This window comes from Astatotilapia calliptera, chromosome 4 (genome assembly GCF_964374335.1).
Source record: "Astatotilapia calliptera chromosome 4, fAstCal68.1, whole genome shotgun sequence".
NCBI lineage: Eukaryota > Metazoa > Chordata > Actinopteri > Cichliformes > Cichlidae > Astatotilapia > Astatotilapia calliptera.
Window position 1 is genome coordinate 27,685,614 of NC_137425.1, and position 27,503 is coordinate 27,713,116.

Genomic DNA, 27,503 nt, shown 5'->3' on the forward strand with positions numbered 1-27,503 from the left:
CAAAACAAAACAAGTTTACTCTAAATTGATGTTGTACAGTAAAAAATGTTCTTGTGTTTTCCATAAAGTGTCTGTAAATATCTGGTTTCAACTGTGAATATCCTGCTGTGTATTGAAGTTCATCTTGTTTTGCATAGAAATATACTGAACAACATACAAAGCATAATATATAAAATAACATCTAACAGAGTTTTTTCTTTGAAAGAAGCTCCTTATGTCCATTCTTGTATATCAGTGCATTACTGAAACTGATTTATTTAGCCGTGGAGGGTAACAACTGAAAATATGAAATAAACACATGTAAGCTAAGACTCTCTAAAGAAACAGCATTCGGCTTTTCATTTCACCATTTGTTGATTTACTTGAAGAACAAGTAAGGTAATATGAGTCAAGTGATCAGTTTGATATCAATCTTTCGCGATACACCATCATATTTACATTATTTGTACAATACGAATGATTTGCTTTGGTACCTGGTCGAACTTCAGTTCTCCGTCTGCCTGGCTGCGTTTCTCTAGCAGCGCACTCGCAGGCAGCAGCTCCCCCCGCCCCCTCGTGTGATTCGAATATTGTGTGTAGTTTTTGTTTTATACAGTTGTCAGCCAGGCATCTAACTATGAAAAAATTACACTCCAAAAGACCCTAGGGTTCTGAAAAAACAACCTGGGCTTAAGCCCAGTAAGCCGCCACCCCCCCGCCACTGGCCTGAACTATAGAACACGTAACATAATACCCACTGAACAGTATCAAGTTCTTTTTAATCAAAATTAAACTTATGAGAAAGTAGACCCCTTAAACACAAATCAGTGTGATAATAACTGAAAGCATCTTTGGGAAAACTAACATTTCCATGTATGGTTGGACACGTCAGCAAACTGCCGTTCCCATTTCCCCAGCCAAATATAAAGAAATAAGTGGTGCAACTTTTAATGATGCCACAGATTCCCCTTATTATTTTTCTGGGTATATAATCCAATGCATTTCATCCTACTCCAACCTAGTCAGGGAAAAATAACTGCAGGGGCCCTTTTACTTAAGGTTAGGTTCCAACTGGCTAGTGAAGGAATATGACCCACTGCAGGTGGAGCTGCAGAAAACCGGGGTGTAGTCTCAAACAGGAAATGTTTACTTCACACATGAAGGTGCTACAATTGGTACAACCCATTCCACATTCGCAAACCACTAAGTTTTTAACATGCAATAGATTTGGTATGATTAATGCCAATGCATAATCGATTAGCCATTTTTTTTAATTAAGCCTAGTCCACTGGATCTTTAAATCACAGCCAATATAAAAAGCAGTGAGGTGCAGTTAGACAAAGAAGCCAAATAATTTCCAGTCTACCTGTATTGCGATGTTATGATTCAATGAAGTCTTATTTCCCACAGCTGTATTCATTTTGTGGAAAACCCATCAAAACACTGACATTAGAGTCTTCTTAATTGGTTATTTAGTGCATTTTTCGTTACTTTTAATTGTAAATATCAGATGAAACAGCAAATCAAAGTCAAAGTGTAAAAAACACTTTATTGTTGACATGAGCATCAATTTTAAGACCAGTCAGAAGCAGCGCCACCCCAGTCAGAAGCCTGAGCAGTGGGTGCTGTGGACCAATCCTCTGTGGCAGGCTGAGTACTCCAGTCTTCACCTAGAATGGAACAGGAAAAAAGGTGTTAAGTTCAGAGACTATAACAGCACACATGATACACAAAGGTAATGAAGATCCATATAAAAACTCACCAGTATAGACCTCACCAGGCTTGACAGGGGCAGGTGCTGTAATAAAATCCCAATCAAGTTTAAACCATTAAGTGTGAAAAAGTGAATGAAAAATCTTACACTGCATTTACAAGTTAAACACAAAGCAGCAAATCATCTTACCTGCAGGGAACTGCTGAATGGGCACAGATGGCACTGCAACGCCCTCAGACCAGTCAGCCACCTCAGGCTGGGCAAACTCAGGTGCAGGGGTGGTCCATTCGCCCTGGAACTCCTCCTTTCCAACACCAGCCTTCTCAGCAGCAGCCTGCTCCTCCTTCTCAATCTACAAGCACATAATAAGCATTAGTGAGTGTATCAGCAGGATGTATGCCTCATGCACTTGGTTCTAGCCACTTCAGTACTTTTAGATAAGTTGAGTGTGCCAGTCATACCTCTTCAGGGTCCCTGTAGAAGTACAAATCTGGCATGACCTCCCATGGGTGCTCCCTGGAGATGGTTCCCCTCATCCTGAGGACCTCCCGGGCCAACATCCACCACATCAGACCCACAGAGTGGTGACCCTGAAACAGACAAATAGGGTCAAATCCAAACCTGTCGGGGCTGCACTGCGATTCATTACATTCAAAAAGGCATAAAGCTGTAGAAAAGAGTTTGTGGCAAGACCTCAACTCCAATTCCCTGGTGTGGTTCAGAGAAAAGAAGTTGGCGATCAGGCACTTTTATTTAGCACACATTCTACACCACACACTGCACAGACAAAACAGCAGGGCTCTAGCTGTGTGTGCAAAGACTCATTCGTCATTGTTTTAAACTAACTGAATTTTACCTTGTTGTTACAGGGGATGGCAATGTCCACATATCTCAGCGGGGAGTCAGTGTTGCACAGGGCAATGGTGGGGATGTTTACGTATGAAGCCTCAGTCAGTGGCTGATGGTCAGCACGAGGATCTGTCACAATCAGGAGGCGGGGCTCCCTGAAAGCAGCCTGGATCTGATTGGTGAATGTACCAGGGGTGAAACGACCATGGAAGGTAGTGGCACCAGTGGCAGAGGCGAACTTCAGCACTGCTCTCTGAAACAGACAGTACAGGTTTTACTTGAGATCGCAACAGAAATAATAACTTAGATTTTTTTTTTAAAAAGAACTGTGGCTCAGGTTACTATCAAACCCCATTCATGGGACAGTTGTCCTTATGGTGTTAGCGAATCCCGGCCTGATTACTCTTGCACACTTCCGACACCTGAACACCAACGCAAGTGCCAGGTTTTAACAGTGTGCACATAACAACAATGAGTCAGTTTTACCAGAACTTTACCTGGCCAGTGTTTCTGGAAGAGATGACACACACATCAGCTGGGTTCTCAATGGCAACAATGGCCCTGGCTGCCAGCAGCAGCTTCTCCCAGGTCTTCTTCAGGTTAATGATGTACACACCTAGTGAGCAAAACACGACAAGTTTTGTCATTTGCATGTAAAGCCGCAGCAGGGACAAAGTAATCAAAAAGCTCCATCGTCATAGCACAGATGACTGCTACACCACTCACCGTCGCTTTTTCTCTTGTAAACGTACTGCTCCATCTGGAAGTCCAAGTTGGTACCTCCCAGATGGGTTCCCGCTGCTAGGAACTTCAGCACATCCTCCTCCTTCATTTGAAGGACATCCAGACCTCCGGACATCGTGACCGCTTTCCCTGCGTTACGAGTTAGTGGGAGAGCTGTGGGGAAAAAAGTAGACTTAGAAAAACTACAAGCTGCAAAAGAGACAAAATAGTACACCCACGACCAGACAAGAAGCATCCAAAAAATTAGATTTACATCAGTGCATTTCTAATCAGACACAAAACAGCAAAAACCCATTGCTGAGCACAAGAACAGTAGCTCTTAGCAAAGTGAAGATGCTCCCTTAGTGTGTGCTCTTGCAGCAGGCCACAACGGAGACATGTTCACCCCACAAACGCGCATGTGTCAAGTCAATTTAGCCTCCGGATTAAATCATCAGCCATTTAGGGAGCGCAAACGATATGCAGATCTCGTTAGGAAGGTCGGGAAAAACATAACTACGAGGGGTGAAGGCGCAGAAGCTCGTATCTTACTTAAAGGAAGCTAAGCAGCAACGCGGGGATTAAGTTGAGGTATCTTGGATGCGAAAGGCCACTTGGAGCGTAAAAAGTCATGATAACTCATGTGTATGGTTGCCATCGTCTTCAGATATCAATTACAATCATATGAAATCTCGTCACTGCCGCTGTTCATTGGATGGAGGCGAGGCGCACGAGAAACCGAGGAAGAGCGCGTGTCAGCAGCTAGCATGTTAGCTACAAATGTTAGCATCATGAATGCGTTGAAAATTAAGAAAATTAGGGCACGGTAGTCTGCGCCTGTCTACCCACGGTATATGTTCTTTGTCCTCGGTCATAACTTTACGAATTTTGACTATTTCTTTCGATTTAAAATGACTAAATAGGCTGGTTTAAACTTACCACGAAACAACGCCGTATGGAAATCTGACCACACGGTGAAAAAGAGGGCGCTTGAAGGAAATGACGTTATTTTTATACCAAATTTCCAAGCGTGTGATTGGCTGGTTAAACCGAAGGCGGGGAGGAGGTAAAAAATGAGAAACATCCGCATTTTCGCCACTAGGTGGAGTTTTAATTCCACGTGCTTCAATGGTAGGAGCAGAGGTAACCAGAGGTGGGCTCACGGGTCGGATGGGTATCCCATATTAAGACAATGGAGATGGAAAGACCATATTAAGACAATGCTGAGACGCTGACTTCTCGGTGAAAGACTGACCTGTGTTCCTAACATATTTGCCAGAGATAAAGTGTTCCAGGCAAAGGGATCATAATATGTACACGATTGTGAAATTGTTTTAGTGAAACGTATCTTGTGTGTAGAGAGCTCTGCTGTTGTTCCCTCTTTGAAATGGTCCTATATTTGAAATTAAATTACAATAGATTACCGAGGCAATACACAGACAGAACAGACAGCTGATTAGTTTTCTGTGGGACTAATGGGCTCACCGAAAAATGGGGTTTGGGTACATTTCAAGGGCATTAGAGGTGATGGACATGGGTCAGATGCCTGAGATGTTTTGGAGCTGTTTTCTGGGAATGTGACCTAAATGACTGGGTAAAAAAGGTGGGATGTCAACACCCCTCACAATCATTGGATTTCCTTTTTTAAATAACTTCATAACCAAAGCAGTCCAACACACATGCAATAAAATATTTTCACAACCCCCTACCAAAACAAAAGCCAATTCTCATGGCTGTAGAAAAAAGGCACAAAACAAAAACAGACTCTGAAAACAGTGCTGTGTAACTTGAGAGCACCAAATAATACATAACTTTAACAAACAGCATAATTGGACATAATTCTGACATAAAGTCAAACACTATAAGTCGCTGACTCTCAGCTTGTACATGACTGAAGTATGCAACTTGTTAAAATGATTTTTAATATGATGAAGTATTTCAAACATGATCGATCACCCCTAAATATGAGTGGAAAAGTCATAAATCAGGTCTGTTAAGTGTGTTCTGTATATCATTTATAGATGCTGATCTACAAAGCCAACAGTTTTCTAAATTCATTAATTCAGTTGTTTATTTCAGCCTAAATAGCCTTCTTACTTTAGACTGACAGTGCTACACTCTTTGTACCGTCCTATTTCATGTCGTGCCACCCCTCCCTGTGCACTGGTACAGCGCTTATCTCTAACAGCCCTCATGTTCTTGCAGTGCGTGACAATATTCTGAGCAACAGCTTTGTAATCATTTAAAAACACTCCTATTTTTTTTTTATAGTTTTACACCTGAACTCTCACAGATGATTATTCTTTTATACACCTCAGTTAATGAAAGGAAAGAGTACACAGTCATGCATGTCAGGGGCGTGTTCTTGTGTTAATAGTACTCTTATTTTTGGCAAGCTGATCTGAGCACTAAATTAAGAAAAATATGTACACTCACCAGTCCTTTTATCAGACACTGCTTGTTAACACAAAAATATCTAATCAGCCAATCAAATGGCAGCAACAGGGTACAATTTGTCTGGGCTCACCAAAATGAGCAATAGAAGAGTCTGATTTGTCCGTTTCTTCTGCGCAGTCTGATGGTAGGGTCAGAATTTGGTATGAAAAGCATGAAAGCATGGATCCATTCTGTCTTGTGATATGAAGGCTATTTTCATGGCCCCTTAGTACCAACTGTGCATCATTTTAATGCCACAGCCTGTTGTTACTAACCATGTCTATCCCTTTATAACCACAGTGTACCAGTCTTCTGATAGCTGCTTCCCAAAGGGATAACACACACCATGCCACACATTTCAACTTTTCATGAACATGACAGCAAGTTCACTGCACTCAAATGGCTTCCAGTCACCTCATTATGGAGCAACATCTCTGAGGGAGGTTTTCTGCAACCTGTTGCAGAATTAATGCCGTTATGAAGGCAAAAGGGTCCAGCCTGGTACTAGCTTAGGTGCACATAACAGAGTAATCAGTACTGAACTCGAGCTTAAAATTCAGGCATGACTTTTGGTCCATCCATCCATTCGCTTCCGCTTGTCCTTTTCAGGGTCGCGGGGGGCGCTGGAGCCTATCCCAGCTGTCATTGGGCGAGAGGCAGGGTACACCCTGGACAGGTCGCCAGTCTGTCGCAGGGCTAACACATAGGGACAGACAACCATTCACACTCACATTCACTCGCACATTCACACCTAGTGGCAATTTGGATTATCCAATTAACCTATCCCCACAAGCTGCATGTCTTTGGATGGTGGGAGGAAGCCGGAGTACCCAGAGAGAACCCACGCAAACACGGGGAGAACATGCAAACTCCACACAGAAAGACCCCGGCCTGATGGTGGAATTGAACTCAGGACCTTCTTGCTGTGCGGCAACAGTGCTAACCACCGTGCCACCCCTTCACCCATTCACACACACATTCACACACTGGTGATGGCAAGCTACATTGTAGCCACAGCCACCCTGGGGCGCACTGACAGAGGCGAGGCTGCCGGACACTGGCGCCACCGGGCCCTCTGACCACCACCAGTAGGCAACGGGTGAAGTGTCTTGCCCAAGGACACAACGACCGAGACTATCCAAGCCGGGGCTCGAACCGGCAACCTTCCGATTACAAGGCGAACTCCTAACTCTTGAGCCACGATCGCCCCTGAAAATGACCAAAATGACTTTTGGTCATTTTCTCCTAATAAAATTAACACAGAGATGAAATTTTCCAATAACTTTATTTTGTTTGACATGTTTAAAAAGTGAAAACGTCTGCATGAAAAACCACTTTTAACAAATATCAAAAGACTCCAAAGACATTTTAAGGCAGATGAATTTTTGGCAAATGCACGTGTCAAGTGAGCACACACTTAAATAAAGTATCAGAATATAAATAACACTGTTACACATGGAGACTCACAATCTTGTCTTTAAGAAGCTCTCTAGATTTTGAACATATGCTGAGGTTAAAGTGCATAAGTCTGGGCTTAATCTGGCTCACTGCCTGTAGTAGTCATGGGCTGAGTCATTGCACACAGCATGCAAACATCTGAGGCTTTGGAAATCCCACTCAGACCAGGGTTTCCCTGCCATTCAAAGAGTTTTAGAACACTGTGGAGAGACACAGACATTGTTTCTGCATACAGTCCAAATCTTATTTGTAGCCCTACAACAGCCAGGCTAGTGTGTAGTGAACATTTCCCAGTTAATCTGCACTCAAAAGCATTTGATCTGCCAAGTTTAACCTGCAGATTGCGAAGACTCCTAAATATGTGGAAGTGAATTTACAACAAGAAGGAAGAAACCATTTGTCACAAAAAGCCCCCCAGGAGCACACGCAAAACTCTGAAGGGATTTCTCAAACATGGTCCAAATAGTTGGAGCAAAATCACCAAAGTTTGTGTAATTAGTAGTGCAGTAGAAAAATATCAGAGCATTTTTGTATCATCTTGAAAGTCTTTTTAAAGTTATATTGCACATTCTGACCTTCAGACACACCCAGTAAGACACTAAATGTACAGGAGACCTCCCACATGTCTCTTAGACTCTGAGTGAAATCGGTCACTGAAAGCTTCTGACACGCTAACGAGCACTGCAGTAGTTCCAGTTCCTTCCTGTGCGCTCATTCACTGCAACTCCATCTATATCTCTTCTTCCTTTTACAACATTTTCAACATTGATCACTTTCAGGACTTCAGCCCAATGTGCGCCATCATTTGTTCATAAACGGTCCACGCCATGGCCGCCATCATGGTCCTCCTCAGAGACCGAGGAACGGCCCCTCTGAAGAAGCCCTGGAGTCCATATTCCTTAGAGAGTGAGAGCAAAGTGAGGCATGCAGCTGATTAAAACCAGCTTATTCAACACGATACATGGAACGCAATTTTAAAACCACAGCAGAGCAAGAAGGAAGATTGAGACAGCTACCATATAGATGTATCTGATGGCCTCTGCTGTCTTGAGTTGCGGATTCACTTGGACATGTGTTTTGACCACATCAGCAGGCTGAGTGATGAGGGAGGCCAACACGCCAGCCAGAACCCCGCAGCTGAAGTTAGCCACAGGAGCCGCAGGAGACGTGCTGATCTCTAAAAGGAAGATAGGCCAGCATGTGTATTTAAATGAACACCAAGAAGAACTCCAAATGCGAATATTTCTCGTTCTTAAGCTACTAAATGTCTCTCTGAGTCCATACTTACCTTTGGGGAGTGAGGCTTTGGTCTGGCTGTAGAACATGACGTAGATGCCGGAGAAAGGAACGTCTCTGAGGAGAGTGGCCATGAGGCCGGAGAACAGAGCCGCGGGACCTTCAGTTTGGCACACGCTGCGCAGAGCCCCTATCACACTCCCGTAACTGTACCTGCCACACTGAAACACAAAGACGTCTGGTTCAGTTCATGCATAAAACAGCACAATATGAACGCAACGCTAAAGTGAAAGCACGCTGCACAGGTCAAACAATAATATCAATGAAGTAAACATTTGTCTACATATATGTTTTCTTCACATACAAGCTGCACAGATGCATTTTTGTTTTAAAGAATTTCTTTCACTTCAGAAGAATAATCAATTGAAATTATACCAAATTCTATCTATTTTTTTAACACAGTATTATAGAAACATATTCTATTTATTTTAGGCTTTTCAAAAAATCTTATATTCATGAATTACTTCATGTAAGTAGACGCAGAAGCTCTGGGGTTTAGCTCATGTGAAGAGAGGGTATCTGACACACCTTTTTCACCCTTCTTCCACATACAATGAAACGACTGAGCACCGCCTACTTCAGTCAGAGTCATTATCAGAGTTACACGTGACTGAGGTCTATAAAGAACAGGCTATAAAACACATACACCAAAAAGGCAACACTGGTGCTATGAATAAAGCAACTGAGAAATATGCAGCAGAAAATCTACAGTGCTGTATCTATAGTTAGTACGCGCTGACTCAGCAGGAAATCCATAAATCACTTATCAGCACTAATCAGCGAATACACAGAGCCACGAGACAATTTTAAACCTAAACTGAATATAACCTGCTCCAGACAGATTATGTGTTCAGCACCAGGTTTCCATGGCAACCTAGAGAGCCACCAGGTGACATTGAAATCTCCGACTTGAAGTTCGACATACCTCACTAACCAATTAACCTCGCTTCGTAGTACACCCCCTCTGGACACTGCTTACTTCAAAACGTGTCTTGACGACAGTAACCGGCAGCATCACTACCCCCGCCACCGTCCGGGCTCCGCCCCCCAGCAGCACAGCCTCCGCGGCCCCTGGGCATCTGTCCTGTAAGAAGTGCTGCTTCAGAGAGTAGTAGGTGCTGAAGTAGATCCCAACTCCTGGGATGGTCCGGACGAAGGACTAAAGGAGCAGACGGAGGAGAGAGACTGTCAGATGCATGGTGGCTCACACAGCAGGAATTTGTGACTAAATCTGTACACGAGGTAGACTCGAGTATACAGAAGCTCTAACCGGTGAAACTCCTTTCCAGAGTCCCAGCAGCCTCTCTGTCCGCACCACACTGAGGAGCACCGACACCATCCCCACTCTGCCCGAACTGAAGAAACAATACAGGCATCAGATAAGATGACCGAAAGCCAAAAACAGTCAACGCTGCTGCTATGTGTGCGGCCTATAAAGGTCAATCAATGTCATGCTTTTTGAGTTCACCCAGTCAATAAATAAATAAAATCAGCTTTTGGATCTTATGAGACAGGAAAGCATGCGACACTGACAACTGTGCATGCACACTCACCCAGGCTGCACGCCGGTCTGCAGAGTCTGCAGACGGGTCTTGACCAGGTCGAGGGGCTGGAACAGCAGCGTGGAGCAGGTTCCACTGAGGGAGCCACACATGAAGGCTTTGATGGCCGGGTGCACCTGAGGGTTGTGGGGGAGGGGGGCAAATTTCATTTGCATTTCTAGTTAAAATCCTGACTGTCATGACTATGCCTACAGAGCATATTTCTGTCTCTTTAATGCACACTTACAACAACAAACTACTTAGATGTAATCGCCACTGACAGTGACTCTATTAAACCATGTTTATATTTTGTAAATAAATAATTTAATACCACTTCAATATTCCAACCGTCTTTTCCCCTATAACGCCCAGCCTCACAGTACCATTCACATGTGATGTAACAACAGAGTTTGCTCCCTCAGCTTAATGACTCAGCAGCTCTTCTTCACCTTAACCGCCGTCAGACTCTTAGACCGTGGATTAGTTAATCAGTATTTCCAAAAGTTATCAGTCAGACAGGACGCCCTGATCTCAAGTTACCTAATAAGGATGTACGCACTGATAAGGATGGAGCTTCTGATGTAACAAAACGGAGATCTAATACTCACCACTAAAAGTTCCATGTTTCTTCTCGAGGGTCACTTCTCAAGACGTTTTTGCAATACACTAAACCTTCTGGCTTCCTCCCCTCGTTGCCGTCCACTGAAATGTCTCCCTCTGATTAGAGGGAGAAAGAGGAGTTACTCACACTGGCCTTCCAGGAGCAGGGATGGAGAGATGGTGAGGGAGCGCAGCTCTGCTGTCTGAATGAGGGGACAGTGCGCACACAGAATAGATAAAGCTTGCCTGACCAACACCGTGTGTCCTATTTGCCCCCACCCGATACACAAGGCCACTCATTAACTGACCAAAGATCAGCATGCTACAAATTAGGATAGACCCGGTGCATGAGACACTGCTGCGTGTCCTTCACGAGACTGTGAAGAGCGTGAGCGAGTACGTCAAAAGTAAAGACTGTTCGCACTTGTTTTGAGCACAGTGTCCAAAAACAGTTCCACAGTGTACATAAGAGACACAGCTAGCGCTGGAAAGCCCTGTGAGCTGGCATTCTGCACTTAAGTGTAAGCAAAGAAAACACTGGCTGTCCTTAGAAATAAAACCCTTACATCACTGTTTGCATTTTTTTCAACATAAGATGTTGAGATGATGAAATACAGCACAGGGTGATAAAGAGAATGAAGCACCATCAGGTAGGAGGGAGAAGCATGCATAAAATTAATAGGAAACAAACAACTGTAGACTGTGCGGTGATCTCATTCTCAGGAATATTTCAGCACACACAATTACTTTAAATCTCCAATTTCTATGTGTTCCACATGTGTGTTAAGATTCATTTACTGTCTATCCAGGGCTTCCAAGCAGGCTGCTTTGATGAGCAGAAAATAATAAGCACTTATTTAAGATGAAAGAAAATTAAAATACATCGAAAGCAGGCTCCAAATGTGCAATGTCCAAATTAAGTCAAGAGCCAGAGACATATAAAACAAGTTATAAAGACAGAGATATAACACTGTTTGATATGCTAAATAACATTAAAAATAAAAAATAAAAGAAGTAAAGAAGACCGAGGAGGGATCCTTGTGGAACATCTGTACTACTGGGCTTTCAGTCTAAAATCTAAGGTCTGAAGATAATAATGTAATTTCCTCTACATGGAGCTAGCACACATCCTTTCCAGTCGCATTTACTGATTTTACTTGAATCACTTAAGTCATGCAAATCATGCAAAGTTGTGGATTTTATGTATAATAAAAACGCCAAAAACAAGATACTGTAACCCAACAATCTAATTACACCAACAGTTTTTATAATCGTGCCAAAGACCAGATGTGCTGATTTTTGTGTTTAAAATACATTTCGTCTTCCCACTATGGCGTTTATATTGAAAAGGGGGCCTACTTCAGGTGTCTCCTTCGACTTTCCGCAGGACTTCTGACAGATTAGCTGACAACACGTTTTCAAAAACATTTTTTTTAAAAGAGCGCGTTGATGAAAATCGTGTGTGTAATGTTGTGTATTGAGGCTCTGCTGAGCTCTCCCTCTAACGCACCTTTAACTATAGTCCACCAATTGTTTTTCTCTCCCCGCCGAAGTCCAAATAAATAACATCAACGAAGTTACGCTTGAGCGCAAATTCTTCTAATTGACTACTCAGGGCGAAGACAAACCTCACCACCACTCCCCACTAAAGAGCTGCAATGTACCACCAAACCTGACAGCCGCCTCTCTATCTCTCTGCGATAAGCCCAAACCGGCCGGTTCCTGTTCTCAGACGCAGCGTGTCGAAACTACGCGGAAGCACCGCCCATCTGCGATACAGCCTTCTGATTGGTTAAACAGCTTCTGGCTGTGACGTGCGCAAGATAAGGGCGCCTCTCCGGGAAGCCAGGGTGAGTAAAAAGAAAAAAAGACTATTTTTTAAGTTAATTAGTAATTTAATTTAAATTTAACTTAAAAAAATTACAATGTATTTATTTGAACGGAACGAAACATGTTTTGAGTTTTTATTGAAATGAAACTATACCAAATAAATTTAAAACAAAAATGAGTGAGGTAATTTCCCCCCTAAATTAGAACCAAGTCAATTGTAGGATAGATAGTATAATAAAAAACTGAAATACACAAAAGTACAACTAGCAGTCATTTAGCCAACAGCAGTACTTGTAGCATTTTCACAGTCAACTGTTTAGGACTCTAATTTACACATAACCTTTCTCTCCTTTTAAGTTACCGTCTATTAGTGTCTAAACTAGAAATAAAATATCTTTCATCCACGTTTACTCTTACTCAGTTAAACCGGTTCTGACCTGCTTTTGCTCCTCCTCACGAGCATGATGGAAAACCCTGGCTGCCGTCTGCTGGTGGGGACGCAACACTTTATAAATAACAAATGTGATCCACCACTGAGCTGTCTGGTTCTGACCTTCAAACTTAACCCTTGTTCTTTCAGTGTGAACTCTGATGTAAACAAAAGAGTAAGCATTAGGGGAAAAAAAAGAAAAAAAAAAAAGAAAAACGCAGACAGACAACACGTGGCAGTTTAGAAAGCATCTTTAATCGTAATAATTCCAACATTTCACAACATGATTTCCATTCCAGAGGTGCAGACAGAAAAACATTACAATAATCGAGATGCAGTTTATTTTTTCTCCCCCCCTTTTGGATTTCCTTTAAGTGCGAAAGATGTGATTGTTTAAACTGTGAGCCGTAAGTCTTAAGTTACGACACATTCCTCTCACTTTCCAGCAGTGTGAGCCAAAAGCTACCTCGGGCACAGCTTGTTGGGGTTTCTCCATCATTTAGACACAGACTGCTCGTTTATCTGATACATCTACTCAGAACCTGGCGTATATGACATCTTAAAGGCCAGTCAGACTTTAGCATACAAGTGATAAATTACAATCCGTATCACATGAATGTGCCTTTGGTTTGTGATAAAAATCAGCAACTTCTGTCAACAAGCTGTACCCTGAGAATACAGTGTGTGCTGTGAGTAAAGAGACTACCCCACCACCCCATTTAAACTTTACCCTGAACATTAGCAAATAAACAAAACACTGATGGGGATAAACAGAAAAATAAATGACCCTGCCCAGGAGATTTCTGCTGCATTTAAGGCCTTTAGTGTGTGTTGGCTGTGTGCGCACACATACTAAATTGGGATGTGCACCGTGTATTCAAAACTTTCAAGCTTTGTGTCAATGAAACACTCAAATGCAGTGGTTTATGATAATATCTAGGCTAAAATGCCCCCCCTCCCCAACACAACCCAAATGCAGTGCTAAAAATCAGGAAATTTCAGCACAGTCGCAATCAAATACCTTCAATAGATTCACAAGTTGCCAATTTGTTGCTTGAAAGCCTTCAAATTTAATGTTTCCACATGAAATGTGTGTAACAAAATGATCAAGCCCAAAAAGCATAGTCACGAGTGCTAACTGCAGCTAAATTGCTAGAATACATTTCAGCATATAAACCACCTTTATAGACCAAGGCAAGAGCATAACAAACACGAAGCACTTCCTTTCTTAACCGTTATAAAAATGTCTGCATACAAAAAAGAAAAAAGAAAACCCAAACTATTCTATAGATTGAGATATTACTTTGGTCCCCTTCCAGTAATCTGTCTTCATTTATCTATACTTCTTTTTCTTCAGTTAGAAAAATAGATCCTAAAGGGACTATTACACGTGGAATGTTTCCTTATAAAAATATTTTCATTTTTCCAAGAGAATGAAAAATTAAGCAACAGAGAAATTTGCCCCCCCAAAAAAACAAAAGTGTGTGTTTGTCAGTATGGTGATTGTCCCAGTTTAATGGCGTCTGGTGTGTGTGTCTGCATTGAGAATGCATAGATCGTCACTGCGAGAGAGAAAGAGCGAGATCAGATGTTAATCTGCATCCCTGTGGCTAATCTGGACAACATTTGTATGTTTGCGTCTCCGTTTTGGGAGTTACAGTAATGTGTGCTCATGTGTGTTTTTGGGTCTATTTATGGTGTAATTTTTAAACGAGTCGAGAGGCGCAGTTCATTCAGGCTTGGGCTCGGGGGTTTCACTCTTCACCTCGCTCTCCTCCTCACTATCACCGCCGCCACCACTGCTGCGAGGAATGGTGCGGCGTGTGGTGAAGGGGAGGTCACCACGCCTGAAAGAGAGAGAAAGGAATTTATAAATGAGAAAAAAAAAAACAAAAAAAAAAAACAAAAACAAAGAAGACATAAGTAATGTGTTTTTCGAACTAAAGTGCAATGTCTACAAAGAAATGTAAGAAAAAAAAATATTAAATATATTAAGGCTTATTTTGCAAATGGTCCCTAATTGACCATTTGCAAAAAGACATGATTTACCCTAATGTGTGAGGGTAAATCATGTCTTTTCTGATGTGCTCTCCTCCTCCTCTACTGGATCACCCCAGGGTTGTTGCCTCTCTCCCCTTCTGTTCATTCTGTACACAAATGAGTGTCGCAGCAATTTCACAAACAGACACATCCTGAAGTTTGCTGATGACACAGTGATCGTGTGGGGGACGAGTCAGGCCATGGACAGGTTGTAGATGATTTTGTGAATTGGTGTGATGAGTCCTTCCTCTCACTTAACGTGTCAAAAACTAAAGACATGATTATTGATTTTAGGAAGTCCTCTTATAGCTCATCACCCACTATCATTAAAACTGCCGATATTGGGATCGTTGAGAGTTATAAATATCTAGGTGTGGTACTTGACCATAAACTGTGTTTTGAATCTCATGCTGGTGCCACTACTAAAAAGTTCAACAAAGACTGTTCTTTTTAAGGAAAATGAGATCTTTTAACGTCTCATCTGAGATGTTGTCCTTGTTTTATAGAAGTTTTATCGAATCTGTGATGTCTTTTTGTATCGCTGCCTGGTTTGGTAACCTGACGGTGAAGAATAAGAATCTGTTGGGACTTCTGGTAAAAACTGCTAGCAAAATTTCAGGGCGCTGGCAAGATGGACTTTTGGCCATTTACAATAGAAATGTGCTTAGAAAGGCTCATTCTATTATTAATTGTGTGAACCATCCACTTCACAGTGAGTTTGAGTTGTTGCCTTCCGGCCGCCGTTTTAGAGTACCTCCGAGGAGGACTAAAAGACTCCAGGTCTCTTTTATCCCTACTGCGTCTTGTCTCCTTAATGGCAAATAATTGTCCTTGAATTTTCTATCATTATTATTGTTATTATTGTTTTATAGTATTGTTCTGTTTGTTCTTATCCTCCTGCTGCTAAACTAATTTCCCCTTGTGGGACAATAAAGAAATTGAATTGAATTGAATAATTGAGGTTCAAGTCAAAACACTATCATGCAAAGTAAAGCGAAATGTGGAGATTATAGTCGTTTCAAGACAAACTGCCACAACTGCTAAATGGCCCTGTGTAGAGTTAGCAGATATCTCATCGTGTCTTGTGATATATCCTCATGTTTATTGCATGAGCGTGTAACCGTCAATATCCTGTCTACTATGTCAAATCCAAATGGCTGGCACAAGCAGAAGAGGGCAGCTGGGGGGAGGGCAGGTAGGCAGTTTGCCTGCTTCCTGCACTTTCAGCTGATCTGTGCAGGACTGCTACAGCAAGCTCAAGATGAGTATATATCTATCTTCTTAGTTAGCGTATTATCTGTCTTGTTAAGGTTGGTTTATAATGGAGCACTGTTAAAAAAAAAATAAAATAAAAAAATTTCCCCCAGGGATCAATAAAGTATTCTGATAATAATGAAAGCCTCTGCTGTGTTACAGGTGCTTTTCTCACCTGAGCTTGCTCTTGAGGCTGTTGACTTCACGGTTCATGGCATCAGCAGACTCTGTGGCGTCCTCCAGCTCCCTCTGAAGTTTTCTTCGGCTGGCGTTGGCTCTCTGAGCCTCCTCCTCAGCCTCCTCCAGCTGACGCTTGAGCTGCTTCATGCGAGAGTTCAACTTGTCGACCTGAAGGAGAAGAGAAAATATAAATAAATAAATAAATAAATAAATAAATAAAAACAATTAAAAACTTTTGCTTGAGCCCAGATAAAGTTAGAAGCACAAAAACGTCTCCCTTTGATGAAGGCTACAAAGCTAATGTCAAAATAGATCTGATTTCGATTTGGAGCATTACATTATTTTCAATTCATTTAAATATTTGACTTGTTGCATAATGCACAGATATTCATAGTCATCATTGTAAATACTCAGAAAAGCCAAAACAGGGAGACAGAGTTTACTGTAAAGAAACTCTCACCTGGTCCTTGTACTGCTCGGTGTTGCGCCTCTCGTCGTCCACCTGCAGGATGACTTCTTTTAGTTTCTTCTCGCTGCGTCTCACAAGTTTGGTGGCAGTCTGCCTCTCCCTGAGCCACAAACATAACAGTCAGACAAAAGACACTTTTTTTTCCTAATATGGTCATCTCAGGCCCCACTAATCTGTGGATCTAACCTATTTACAAGAGATAGCCAATCAGAAGAAAGCTGGCTTAGCTGGAAGCAAGTCTGAAATAACAATTGTGTCTGTATGGTTCCGCTTCAGTGGCTTTTACCTGGTTTCTATATCCAGCTGTTCCTCCAGCTGAGCAATTTTAGTCTCCAGGGCGGCCATGTTGGCCTTGTACTTTGACTTGACCGTTCCCTCGAGCTCCTGCAGCTTCAGTTTCAGCTCCTTGTTCTGACGGTCGAGCTGGGAACGAGCCCCTTCGACACGCTGAGAGGTGCTGCGCTCTGCAGTCAGCTCCACGTTCATCTGGTCAGTCTGAATGTAAAAATTAATCAGTTATTTCCATTCTACATATTAAATGTTTAAGCATCTTTAGTCATCTGAACTTCAAATCAGAGTCTAAAAATGTTTGCATGTGTATACAAACCTGAAGCATTGCCTTCTTCAGCCTGTCATTGACCAGCTCAGTGTTGCACTGCTCCTCCTCCAGCTCTTCCTCCAGCTGAGCAATACGAGCCTCCAGTCGCCTCCTCTCCTCTGCAACCTGAGCGCTAAAAAGAGGAAGGAGGGAGAGCAGAGATTAAATATGGCACAAGTAGAGATACTGAACACTTCTGGTCTGCTCATTTTACTGATGACTGAAGTCTTACTTCTTGGCGGCTTGGTTATTGATCTCATCCTGCAGCTCGTCTCTCTCCTGCTGGGCCTGCCTCTTTACTCGCTCTGCAGCCGCCAGCTCCTGCATAGCAATAAACAAGAAAATGCAGTGAGTTAAAGTAGATCACAGAGCAGGGGCACAGAACACAGGTGAATGAGTGAGTGTATGCCAACCTCCTGCATCTGGAGCATGTCAGCCTCCATGCCCTTTAGCTTCTTCTCAGTCTCCTTGCTCTGGGTGAGAATCTCATCTCTGGACAAGCGAGTGTCGTCCAGCTCCCGGATGAGATCTTTCATCTGGGCCTGAAGCCAAAAACACGAGAAGAGTCAAAAAGCTGAGACCAAACCCCATGTTTCCTATTCAAAGATCAGATATAAAAAGGCAACACTCACCTGAAGTTTCTTCAACTGTTTCAGGGCCTCGTCACGGTTCTTGTTCGCCATGTCGATGGCTGCCTCAAGCTCCTTCAGGTCCAGCTCCAGCTTCTTGCGTCCAGCCACGGCAGCAGAACGCTGCTTCCTTTCATCCTCCAGCTCCATCTCCATCTCTCTCACCTGAAAGGCACGTCGATTTGATCAAAGCCAAGAAAAACTACACGTTCCTCTCCACTGATAACTTTTAAGCCCAACTTCAACTCATTTCTGACTTTATGCTACCGGGTGCTCATTCTGGTTCTTCCTGAAGTTCAACCAGCTAGCATTGAGACCTAATCAGAACGTTTTTAAGGTTGTAAGTACTTTTTCCTCCCGGAACAACTAAAAAATGCATTTTGTTATGAATTAGCAACAGCCGCCTCCTATTTACCCCCTCCTATTCCCAAACTGCCAGATTGTTGGTCTAAAACGCACTCGCTTTAGTCATGAGAATCAGAACACGCCTGCTTTCAACAATGCTGTACCTATATGTAGCAGCTAAATGTTGGATGGATGAATATTTGTACCTGTTTAACCAGTGCCCTCTTCTTCTCCTCTCCCATCTCATCGCGTCCTGCCAGGTCTCTCTCATACTGGGCTTTCATGGCCTGCATGTTGACCTCCAGGCGCAGCTTGGCGTCCTCTGTGGCCTGCAGCTCATCCTCCAGTTCCTCCAGCTGAGTCTTCATCTCCTCCAGCTGCTGCTCCATTGCACGTTTGGCCTTCTCCAACTCGTGGACCTGCATATAAGAACATTTATGATGAAAACCGAAGGATAGACAGCACTGGAGCAGAACATACCTCTACAGAGAAAAAGAAATGTTTCTTGACTTACGTTCTTGCCAACATCATCCTTGGAGGATACGAGGTCCTCCATTTCGGCCCGCAGCAGCTTGTTGTTGCGGTCCAGCTCTTCTTTCACCTCTCTCAGGGCTTCCAGCTCCCGGGTTAAAGCCAGTGTCCGGGTCTCCTTTTCTCTGGCTTCAGCTTCAGCTCTGTCACGCTCCTCTGCATAGCGACCAGAGATATTCTTCTCCTCTGCCAGCATCTACAGAAAAATCAACATGCAGCAGTGTTTTTATTTTGCTTTTCCTTCCACAAGACATTTTAATGGCTCTCTTATCTTGTGTATACTTGGCCTACCTGGTCAAACTTCTTCTGCTTCTTCTCGAGGTTGGACACGATCTGTCGGAGGTGGTCCTGGTCAACCTGCAGGTCATCCAACTCTTGCTGGAGACGCGTCTTTGTTTTATCCAACTTCTCGTAAGCGGCACATTTCTCCTCCAGGCGCTGGTTCACTCCCTCCAGGTCCCGCTGAAACTTCTTCTTTCCCTCCTCAGCACTTTCCAGAGAGCCAGCATCCTGCTCCGCCTTCTTCTTCAATTCAGCAAGCTGAGGAGGGGTAGGGATAAAGTCATGTCAGCTGTGTGATGGATTTGCGATTCAAACGACTGTGAGCTCCCACAGAAAACTAAATGCAGGTATTCTTTGCAGCAGGTTTGCGTCCTGCAATGTGAAGAAGTCGATGTTTTACCTGAGCCTGCACTGTTTGGAGCTGCCTCTCTACGTTCCTCTTGGCTTCTTCCTCCTCCTCCAGCTGTTCTTTCAGGTTGTTCTGTTCATCCTCGAGCTGGCGCAGCCGTGTGTTGACTGATAATTTCTGGCGCGTCTCTTCCTGCAGTAATTCCTGTTGAAATGACGGACAAGCAGAGTTACAGCAATGTTGTCACAGAGTCAGATGTTTATAACAGCCAATACTTTCATTTTTAAATATTTCTGCTAAAGGTTGCACTAAAAAGCTCTTCATACACTCTTCTTTTGTTAAGACTTTTAAACAACATGATTTAATGTGAAGCCAGTGTCTTCACAGTCAAGTCCGTCTGCTACAGTTCAACTTAAAAACTTCAAAGAAGACAAATACTTCATTGTTATAGTCTGGGGCTTTTTATCCCTTTAAAATAAAGACTTGTATTCATTGTACTTTCCCTACATGTCTTAAGACTGTACATATTAAGTAGAAACTAACAAACTTTAACTTTGCAGAAGATGTCTTCAGGTTTAGTCTATGCCAGTTTGCTCAAGAGTGATTATTATAAAAGAAACTAACAACAAAAGTATTAAACACTGTATTTGTTATGCATGCTTAACATCTGTGTGGCAGTGTACCTGAACGTCCTGCAGCTGGGATTCTACAGTAGAGCAGTCTTTGGCTGCCTTAATGGACTTGCCCTCCACCTCACTCAGCACGCTGTTAACATTCTCCAGTTCAGCCTGTGGACAAAAGAAAAAACAAAAACATGAACCACTGACAAGGACACACCATCACTCAACACTGAATTGTTAATCCCTGGCCTTCTATAAAAATGCAACTGCGATTATTCTGACAGCTCTCAGAAGGAATCACTATATCTGTTCTTAGCGCCTTCTAAGATTTGTACCTGCACTTTTGAGAGTTTCTCAGCCAGCTCCAGCCTCTGGCGCTCGCTCTCTGAGTGTTTGAGCTGCAGCTCCTGGACCTGGGCTTCGGCCTTCTTCCTGCGATGTTCTGACTCTCCTTTACCCTGCATCAGAGTCTGCAGCTCGATGGACAGCTCATTCCTCTCAGACTCCAGGGCCTGTTTGTTCTTCTCCACAGATGCTTTGTTCTGTAGACGGACAGTCAAACTGTAAAGGAAACTGACAAATGAGAAAAACTGAATCTGAATACCAGCTCTGAAAAATTACCCTCTTAGCCTGCTCCAGCTGCTCATTGAGCTCGTCAAAGGCCTGACTGTGTTTCTGTCTCAGGTCAGCAAGCTGCTGTTCGTGAAGTTTGCTTTCGTCATCAAGAGTCTTTTTAAGCTGGGCCACCTCGGTCTCACGTTTGCTCCTATGGAGGAAGAGGAGAGATTAGTCGACTTGTCTAAACACCACCCAACCAGATGTGTTGAGGTTTAGCTGTTATACTTGCTCCTATACTAATGTCTGTACCTGAGCTCTTGCTGAGCGGCAGTGGAGTCCAGAGTGTCCTCTAGCTCAGTCTTGAGGGCCTCCAGCTCTTCTCCCAGATCCCTGCGGTGTTTTTCTGCCTTGGCGCGGGCCTGCTTCTCCAGCTCCAAGTCCTCTTGGAGCTCGGAGAGCTGAGCTTCCAACTCACGGATCTTTTTCTGGGCCAGGTTCTTCTGTGCAGCCTCTTCCTCAATCCTTAAAGGGAGGAAGAAGTCAGGAAAAAATAATTAGTGAAGAATTCCTAAATACACTGTTCAAATTAATATTTTTTAATCTGCAGGGCAAACATCTTAAGTGTTTACACAGACCTGGCCAGAGCTGCCTGGAGCTCTTCTTCCTTCTTAGCCAGCTGGGCACGGAGCTCAGCAATCTGGGCCTGCAGCTCAGAAATCTGATCGCTTGTCTCAGTAAAGTCACTCTCCATCTTGCGTCGGTTCTTCTCCAGCTCCTGACGCTGCTTCTCCTCCCTGCGCAGACGGTCTGGCAAAAAAAAGAAAGAAAAAAGAAAAAAAATTTTAATTACAGGGATGGAGGGAAAAAAAGATGCTGTATTACACACAAGTTGCATGATGCTCTCTGCTACTTTTGGGTTTTCTTCTCACCCTCCAAGTCTGTGATCATAGCCTCATGTTTGGTCTTGAGTTTCTGCAAGCTCTTGGATTTCTCCTCCTCCTCTGCCAGGTTGGTGGTGGCCTCAGAGATCCTCTCCTCCAGCAGCTTCTTCTCCTGTGCTCACAACAATGGTGAACAATATGAAACTATTAGTTTAGTATATTATCTTCAGAACAAATTCCTACTGTGCTTGATTTACACAGCTATCGTTTCCAATTCATCCATCCTGACCTTCATTAGTTTGTTGTTGTGGTCATCTAACACCATAACATCCTCTTCTATCTTCTTCATCTTTGCTTCCATGGTGACCTTCTCTAGCTGGAGCTTCTGTCTGGCTGCTTCCTCCTCATCCAGCTGCTGCTCCAAGTCCTGTGTGCAGATAAATGACGAGTTGGAGATTTAACATGGCAATACGCCCTCCATATTAAGATTTAAATTACCATGTTTTGTTTTCCTGCTTACAGAAATATTTTGCTGCATCTTTTTCTTCTCCGTTGCCAGGTGAGAGGCACGCTCCTCCTCCTCCTCCACTCGGGCCTCCAGGTCGTGGAGGATCTCTTCCAGCTCCTGCTTCTTGGCAGCAAGACGGGCTCTCATTTCCTCAGCTTCGGCACAGAGTTCTGTTTCTGCCTGAAGCTGCTCCTGCAGGGCCATCTTCTCAGCATTCAGCTACAAGCAACGGGAAATAGGTGTTTAAGAGACAAGTTCAGAAAAAAATGTCACCTAAAAAATTCAGAGCGATGTTATCCCTCATCACTGAATTCACCACCTATATTTAAATCCTCTAATAGACCAAAACTCTGTCTCTTTCTGTGAGTTTATCTGATCCAGTTTATTGCTGTCCACCTGAATAAGTTCAGTTTCAAGTCGACTAGCTGAGCAGTTATTTTCTGGCATGACTTTCCCCACATGAGATGCTTTGACAACATGTGTAAATTATAGCTAAAGAAATAAACCAGGGTCACTGATAGAAGCCCTGCAACAGTGCCAGAAAGTGGACGAATGTTCCAAGTTTACCTGCTGGTGTTTGTCCACCATTTCCCGGATCTGCTGCTCAGCATGAAAATGCTTCTCTTTCACCTTATTCAGCTCTTCATCCTTGGCCTGCATCTCCTCCTCCTGCCTGCTGACTTGGAGCAGAGGCTTCACCTGAGGACAAACAAATGGGAGATGTGAAGAGTAAGAAAAGCCAAAACAAGGAGGAAAATTAAAGAGAAAAAAAAAAAAAAACCAGAACAAGTGCTATGAAGTTGCAGAGAGGACGCCGAGGCTCACCTTGGTGAAGAGCCTCCACCACTGCCAGTTCCTGAGTTTAAGATAAGCAGCGCAGTTCCTCTGGATCACCCTCATTGCAGTCAGCTGCTGCTGCCTCTTAGCAAAAGCCCTACAAGCAAACAGCAGAGTCACAACTCATATTCTCTAGAAGTGTAAAGTAACACACTTAAAGACAAGAATTACACTTTATATGTGTAATCTATATAATGACAAAAATGTTCTTACTTGCGGGCCACATAGCCTCTGCACCAGGCCTGGAAGCTGATTATGATGTCCGTGATCTTCATGTCCCTTTCCTCCTCCAGGTGAGCCAGGACTCCTGCTCGGAAGAAAACTTTGCTCTGGCCAATGCGGTAGAGGTTGGGATCCAGCTCCAGGCTTTTGATCTGTGAAGAAAGGGAATGATCAGTCACTCCGGCAGAGGAAGCAGGCATTATAAGGGTGTGATTAGAAGTTTAAAGCCTACTTACCATGAGCACACAGGCCTGCTTTCCATCCATGAAGCCCTTGGGAATAGCATTGGGGGTAAGGATTTCATACCTGAGGGAAACGCAGGTGAAGAGCATATTGGGTTGTTTTTTAAATAAATTAAAATGTGAAAAAAATAAACAAAAAACAAACAAAAAAAACAACCCAGTGGGAACATTTATAGTCTTACCTCTGTCTGAACTCCTGGAAGACGATGCGGTTGGGGAAGCCCTGTCTGCAGATACGGATCCCCTCAAGCACACCATTACACCTCAGCTGATCCAGAACCAGGTGGGGGTCCAGTTTACCAGCCTGAGAAGAGGAAGATTTGCTGATTAAGAGTATGCTCTATTCTGCATATTAACATCTCTTCCTTTTCCAAGAGGAAAGACATTTGAGCCCCTGTTGGTGTTTCAGCTGCAAATGAAAATATGAGAATTGGGCCGAGTCGATCTGTGACAGCTTTAACAAAAACAAAAACAAAACAAACAAAAAAAAAAAAACCATGACAGGTAAACCTGGTCAGAGTGCAACAACTCCTGGGTTCCTGACTCAAAATAAAATGTGCTCAGTGGTGTATTCTAGTGCAGACGTAACTGACAAACTTTACAATTCAACAACCCCATCTGCTAAGCATTTTCAGAGTTTCAGTTGCAGTGGCAACATCCAGTCAGATGCCCACGTTTCTGTAGTACCTTCTTCTCGTGGTTAGGGATGATGCAGCGAACAAAGTTGGGGTTTGTGTTCCTCAGTGTGGCCATCAGTTTGGACAGCTGCTCCTTGTACAGCTGGCCCACCGTGCGGAACATCCCTTTACGAGTCTTGAAAGCGCCATGCATCTCAGACATGCCAGTCACCTTATCTAGACCCACTATGCTGTCCACTGAACGAGGGGGGAAAACAGAAAGGAGAAGACATTATGTACAAAGTCAGCATGATTTGAATATTTCACCAGGCAAACTCAAATCAAATGCACATCAAAAAGGAGAATGAATATGAGCATTGTCTCTCCACCTCCTCTTGGTAAACACAACAGGAGAGAGAAGAGGTAGTTCACAAAACCAGCACCAGTGAAACGCCACACAATCACACACAAAAGTGCATGTGGAGAGGGGAACAAATCAGGAAGGAGGCTGACAGAGGGAGTCGCACAAGGCCAGTGAAGTGTGGAAAGAACACACCCAAAATTTAAAGAACAAAACATGTATAAAGTGCAGTGAGTGGAGAGAGTTCATTACTGAAACTGACAGCTTGTTGCTTTTGAAAATGTGTGCGATGACTGATTTAAATATGTATGTGCCTGAGAAGGTGACAAACATTGGCGGTTGCAGTGGGCATGTACTTTTGTGGTGACATTAAAAAACACCAAACCCATGCAGGATATACCCATTGCTGCAGTACCCATGACCAACACCAGGAGTCCCCAAACAACACTATCACACAGAGGGAGAAAAGGAGAGTTCAATGACAGAGCAACAAGTGGCAAGACCACCAGAAGATTTTGCTACTGCACACACAGCTGATTTTAGAGCAACACAAAATACACTTTTGGTTGATAAAGCTGGGAGAACGAGGGGATGAAAACATTTTTGAGAAAGAACAGGACCAAAAGGAGGAAGAAATACTAAAGAAATGAAAGAAACCTTTTTTCACCTGGATCTGAGTGCAGAATAGGAAAACGCTGATAAAAATAGGCTCTCTGACAATTATGTACCTCTGAGATGCAGTAAAAGACAAAAATGAGAAAAAGTGGGGCCACACAGGGGAAGGAATGGAAGGAAAACCACCAACGGGATTTGAGGAAAAAAAAAAAATTTAAAAAAGGTAAAAAACAAAGGTCCACACACCAGACAGTAAGAGAGAAAAAAAAAAGCACTATGAAGCAACATGATTATATTCCCATATCTTAGAGGGGCAGCGATTCCTGGGTTAAAGGCAAAAACAAGGCATCTGCCTCGACTCACCATCCTTCCAGAGCTCAGACACAAACTTGTCTGTGGACTGGTTGAGCAGTGAAGCCACATTGTCATTCAAGGGATCCATGTTCTTCAGCAGCCATTCGCCTGCCTTGTAGTCTACCTGTAGAGTGACACCAGACAGGAAGTGTCAAGTTTTTGGTTTTTTTTTAATGATAGAAATATGTTGATGTAAACAGCATAATGAACTAAGCGATGTTTACCTTGCCAGCATAATGGATAATGCAGAAATCTGCTTCATCCTTCAGTTTCTTGGGCTTGAAGAATTTGGGATGTGTTCCTTGCTCCTGGAGCACCTTCTCCACAAAGCTCTTGTCTGTGGCCTTAGGGAACCAGCACTCCTCATCCAGCAAAGCCAGGATACCCGGGGGGCTGGCCTGGGACAGACGAGAGCACATGAGTCAAACCAACAAAGACGCTCAGAGGACCAACATAGTTACAGCAGATCAGAAAACTCACTGGCTTCTCAATGAGTTCGATACAGGGCTGCAGGTCGAGGCCAAAGTCAATGAAACTCCACTCGATGCCCTCCCTCTGGTACTCCTCTTGCTCAAGGATGAACATGGTGTGGTTGAAGAGCTGCTGCAGCTTCTCGTTGGTGTAGTTGATGCACAGCTGCTCAAATGAGTTCAGCTGGAGACATGGAGGGAAAGAAAATGCTTAAGAAATCTCGTGGGGCTGCATGCTGTTACAACAGACGGCCATGAACATGAGTGCTCAGCTATCACATAGCTGATATACAATTAATATACGTTAATTATACAATTATCTGCAGCGAGTGTGGTGCTTGATGGAGAGGTAATTATATTTTTAAAAACTGCCTTGTGTGTTTACCTCGAAGATCTCAAAGCCAGCAATATCCAAGATGCCAATGAAAGAGGCTCCCTGTCTCTTGGTCTTGTCGAGTGCTTTGTTGATCCTCATGACGAGCCAGCGGAACATCCTCTCATATGTGGCCTTAGCGAGGGCTTCCACGGCAAACTCTGCTTGCTCCTGAGTCTGAGCCTTCTGGACATAGTCTCGACCCACCTTGATTCTGGGTGACAGGATGGCCCTGGTGAAGTCTGTGACATTCATGCCCATGAGGTGGCATACCTTCTGGGCAGCTATTGAGAAAACGAGGGAAAGAGAATGAGTAGTGCAGGATGGAAGAGTGACATTTTAAAATTAATGTGCAGAGTGCTCGCTTACCTGTGTTATCAGGCATGGAGGCTTGGTCTGTATGACGCTCCTTCTTAAAGCTCATGTTTCCAAGCTGCAGAACAGATGCCACCACCTTCAACAGACCTGCACACGGAAAACAGCAAAATTAATTAACATGGCAAGAGTTACATTAAGCTGGTAATACATAGAGACACACATGCACAGAAACAAAAGCTGTCGTCTTACCAATTTGCTCATCCTCTGGAATACCCATGATCCTGAAGGCGTCCATGGTCTCTGTGAACAGATCCTTGTCCTGCTGGCCCGGAATTGTGACGTTCCCATTGGAAAGAAAACGGTAGTTGTTGTAATTTTCCAGGAGGAGATCACCTGAAATCAAACAGCAAAGGAAAAGTTAAAAAAAAAAAAAAAAAAAACATCAAGTCACCAAATGCTTGAGGAAACTGCACCATCTTTAAACAGAGATTTTTGTTTAATGTGCTGCTTACTGCGCAATTTGTCTCCAGCCCCTGTGAGCAAGTAGTAGAAGATGTGAAAGGTCCTCTCTTCTTTGGCCTGGCGAATGGCACGAGATTTCTCCAACAAGTCTAGAGGTCGGTGTGTCAAGGACAACTTCTGATACTACCACAGAAAAGCTCTTGAACTGGTTTAAGACTTCTTTAGTAATAATAACATAAAAGGCAACAACCTGACAGCATTAAGGATACAAGTTTCAATATTGGCACCAACGATGTAACCATTGACATCAAAATTGATTCTGATGAATTTTCCCTGGTGGTGTGGAGGAAAAAATGTTTAAGTGAAAGTGGTATTTAGAAGAAATCATAAACAAAGGCTGTAGCAGTTAATTCTTACGAATCTGGAGGAATTGTCATTTTTGACAGTCTTGGCATTTCCAAAGGCTTCTAGAATGGGGTTAGCCTGCAGCAGCTGCTTCTCCAGCTCCCCCTAGTGGAAAGGAACAGAATTG

The 27,503-nt window shown here is 43.3% G+C and overlaps 3 protein-coding genes and 1 non-coding gene across 6 annotated transcripts in view; all 4 read right to left on the reverse strand.

Moving 5' to 3' along the window:
• Nucleotides 1-1,508: 1,508 nt before the first annotated feature.
• On the reverse strand, nt 1,509-4,370 carry rpsa (ribosomal protein SA). Its single transcript, XM_026165814.2, has 8 exons — nt 4,205-4,370; nt 3,269-3,439; nt 3,040-3,158; nt 2,550-2,795; nt 2,155-2,283; nt 1,883-2,045; nt 1,742-1,777; nt 1,509-1,649 (listed from the first exon to the last, which is right to left on the reverse strand). Exons 1-8 carry the CDS (start codon nt 4,353-4,355, stop codon nt 1,552-1,554), a joined length of 1,113 nt encoding a protein of 370 aa, XP_026021599.2. The 5' UTR covers nt 4,356-4,370; the 3' UTR covers nt 1,509-1,551.
• Nucleotides 2,867-3,005, reverse strand: LOC113021594 (small nucleolar RNA SNORA62/SNORA6 family). Its single transcript, XR_003272325.1, has one exon. It is a non-coding gene; the product is annotated as a small nucleolar RNA SNORA62/SNORA6 family (small nucleolar RNA).
• Nucleotides 4,371-6,967: 2,597 nt separating the features above from the next.
• Nucleotides 6,968-12,295, reverse strand: LOC113021262 (mitochondrial glycine transporter A-like). 2 transcript variants are annotated; one of them, XM_026165824.2, is made up of 8 exons: nt 12,107-12,295; nt 10,605-10,799; nt 10,009-10,133; nt 9,726-9,810; nt 9,435-9,614; nt 8,448-8,616; nt 8,176-8,336; nt 6,968-8,057 (listed from the first exon to the last, which is right to left on the reverse strand). In XM_026165824.2, exons 2-8 carry the CDS (start codon nt 10,617-10,619, stop codon nt 7,935-7,937), a joined length of 858 nt encoding a protein of 285 aa, XP_026021609.2. In that variant the 5' UTR covers nt 10,620-10,799; nt 12,107-12,295; the 3' UTR covers nt 6,968-7,934. The 2 variants fall into 2 exon arrangements, with proteins under 2 accessions (XP_026021609.2, XP_026021608.2); XM_026165823.2 differs by having other exon boundaries at nt 10,605-10,713; nt 12,107-12,247.
• Nucleotides 12,296-13,089: 794 nt separating this feature from the next.
• The window catches only part of LOC113021228 (myosin-9-like), a 30,315-nt gene continuing 15,901 nt past the window's right edge, over nt 13,090-27,503 (reverse strand). For both annotated transcript variants that reach the window (XM_026165759.2, XM_026165758.2), the window contains 35 exons: nt 27,389-27,481; nt 27,241-27,304; nt 27,022-27,120; nt 26,759-26,902; nt 26,561-26,656; nt 26,204-26,475; nt 25,829-26,002; nt 25,573-25,746; nt 25,358-25,472; nt 24,089-24,276; nt 23,584-23,705; nt 23,396-23,465; nt 23,151-23,311; nt 22,926-23,034; nt 22,668-22,799; nt 22,113-22,319; nt 21,882-22,019; nt 21,641-21,764; nt 21,347-21,518; nt 21,021-21,233; nt 20,775-20,919; nt 20,489-20,695; nt 20,217-20,321; nt 19,585-19,737; nt 19,194-19,442; nt 18,886-19,098; nt 18,578-18,790; nt 18,030-18,191; nt 17,811-17,939; nt 17,630-17,718; nt 17,407-17,530; nt 17,086-17,294; nt 16,791-16,899; nt 16,326-16,498; nt 13,090-14,703 (listed from right to left, as the gene is read on the reverse strand). In XM_026165759.2, the coding sequence (XP_026021544.1) occupies nt 14,586-14,703; nt 16,326-16,498; nt 16,791-16,899; nt 17,086-17,294; nt 17,407-17,530; nt 17,630-17,718; nt 17,811-17,939; nt 18,030-18,191; nt 18,578-18,790; nt 18,886-19,098; nt 19,194-19,442; nt 19,585-19,737; nt 20,217-20,321; nt 20,489-20,695; nt 20,775-20,919; nt 21,021-21,233; nt 21,347-21,518; nt 21,641-21,764; nt 21,882-22,019; nt 22,113-22,319; nt 22,668-22,799; nt 22,926-23,034; nt 23,151-23,311; nt 23,396-23,465; nt 23,584-23,705; nt 24,089-24,276; nt 25,358-25,472; nt 25,573-25,746; nt 25,829-26,002; nt 26,204-26,475; nt 26,561-26,656; nt 26,759-26,902; nt 27,022-27,120; nt 27,241-27,304; nt 27,389-27,481 (5,265 nt within the window). In that variant the 3' untranslated portion in view covers nt 13,090-14,585. The remainder of the gene's footprint in view (nt 14,704-16,325; nt 16,499-16,790; nt 16,900-17,085; nt 17,295-17,406; nt 17,531-17,629; nt 17,719-17,810; nt 17,940-18,029; nt 18,192-18,577; nt 18,791-18,885; nt 19,099-19,193; nt 19,443-19,584; nt 19,738-20,216; nt 20,322-20,488; nt 20,696-20,774; nt 20,920-21,020; nt 21,234-21,346; nt 21,519-21,640; nt 21,765-21,881; nt 22,020-22,112; nt 22,320-22,667; nt 22,800-22,925; nt 23,035-23,150; nt 23,312-23,395; nt 23,466-23,583; nt 23,706-24,088; nt 24,277-25,357; nt 25,473-25,572; nt 25,747-25,828; nt 26,003-26,203; nt 26,476-26,560; nt 26,657-26,758; nt 26,903-27,021; nt 27,121-27,240; nt 27,305-27,388; nt 27,482-27,503) is intronic.

Coding starts and splice junctions, on each gene's coding strand:
- LOC113021262 (XM_026165824.2), bottom strand. Junction 9,615..9,725: donor TCTGGAAAGGAGTTTCACCG/GTTAGAGCTTCT, acceptor CTGCTCCTTTAG/TCCTTCGTCCGGACCATCCC. Junction 8,058..8,175: donor CCATCAGATACATCTATATG/GTAGCTGTCTCA, acceptor TCACTCTCTAAG/GAATATGGACTCCAGGGCTT.
- rpsa (XM_026165814.2), bottom strand. CDS start 4,355: ATGCGGATGTTTCTCATTTTTTACCTCCTCCCCGCCTTCGGTTTAACC. Junction 3,440..4,204: donor CCATACGGCGTTGTTTCGTG/GTAAGTTTAAAC, acceptor TTTTCCCCACAG/CTCTCCCACTAACTCGTAAC. Junction 2,796..3,039: donor CTTCCAGAAACACTGGCCAG/GTAAAGTTCTGG, acceptor TGTCTGTTTCAG/AGAGCAGTGCTGAAGTTCGC.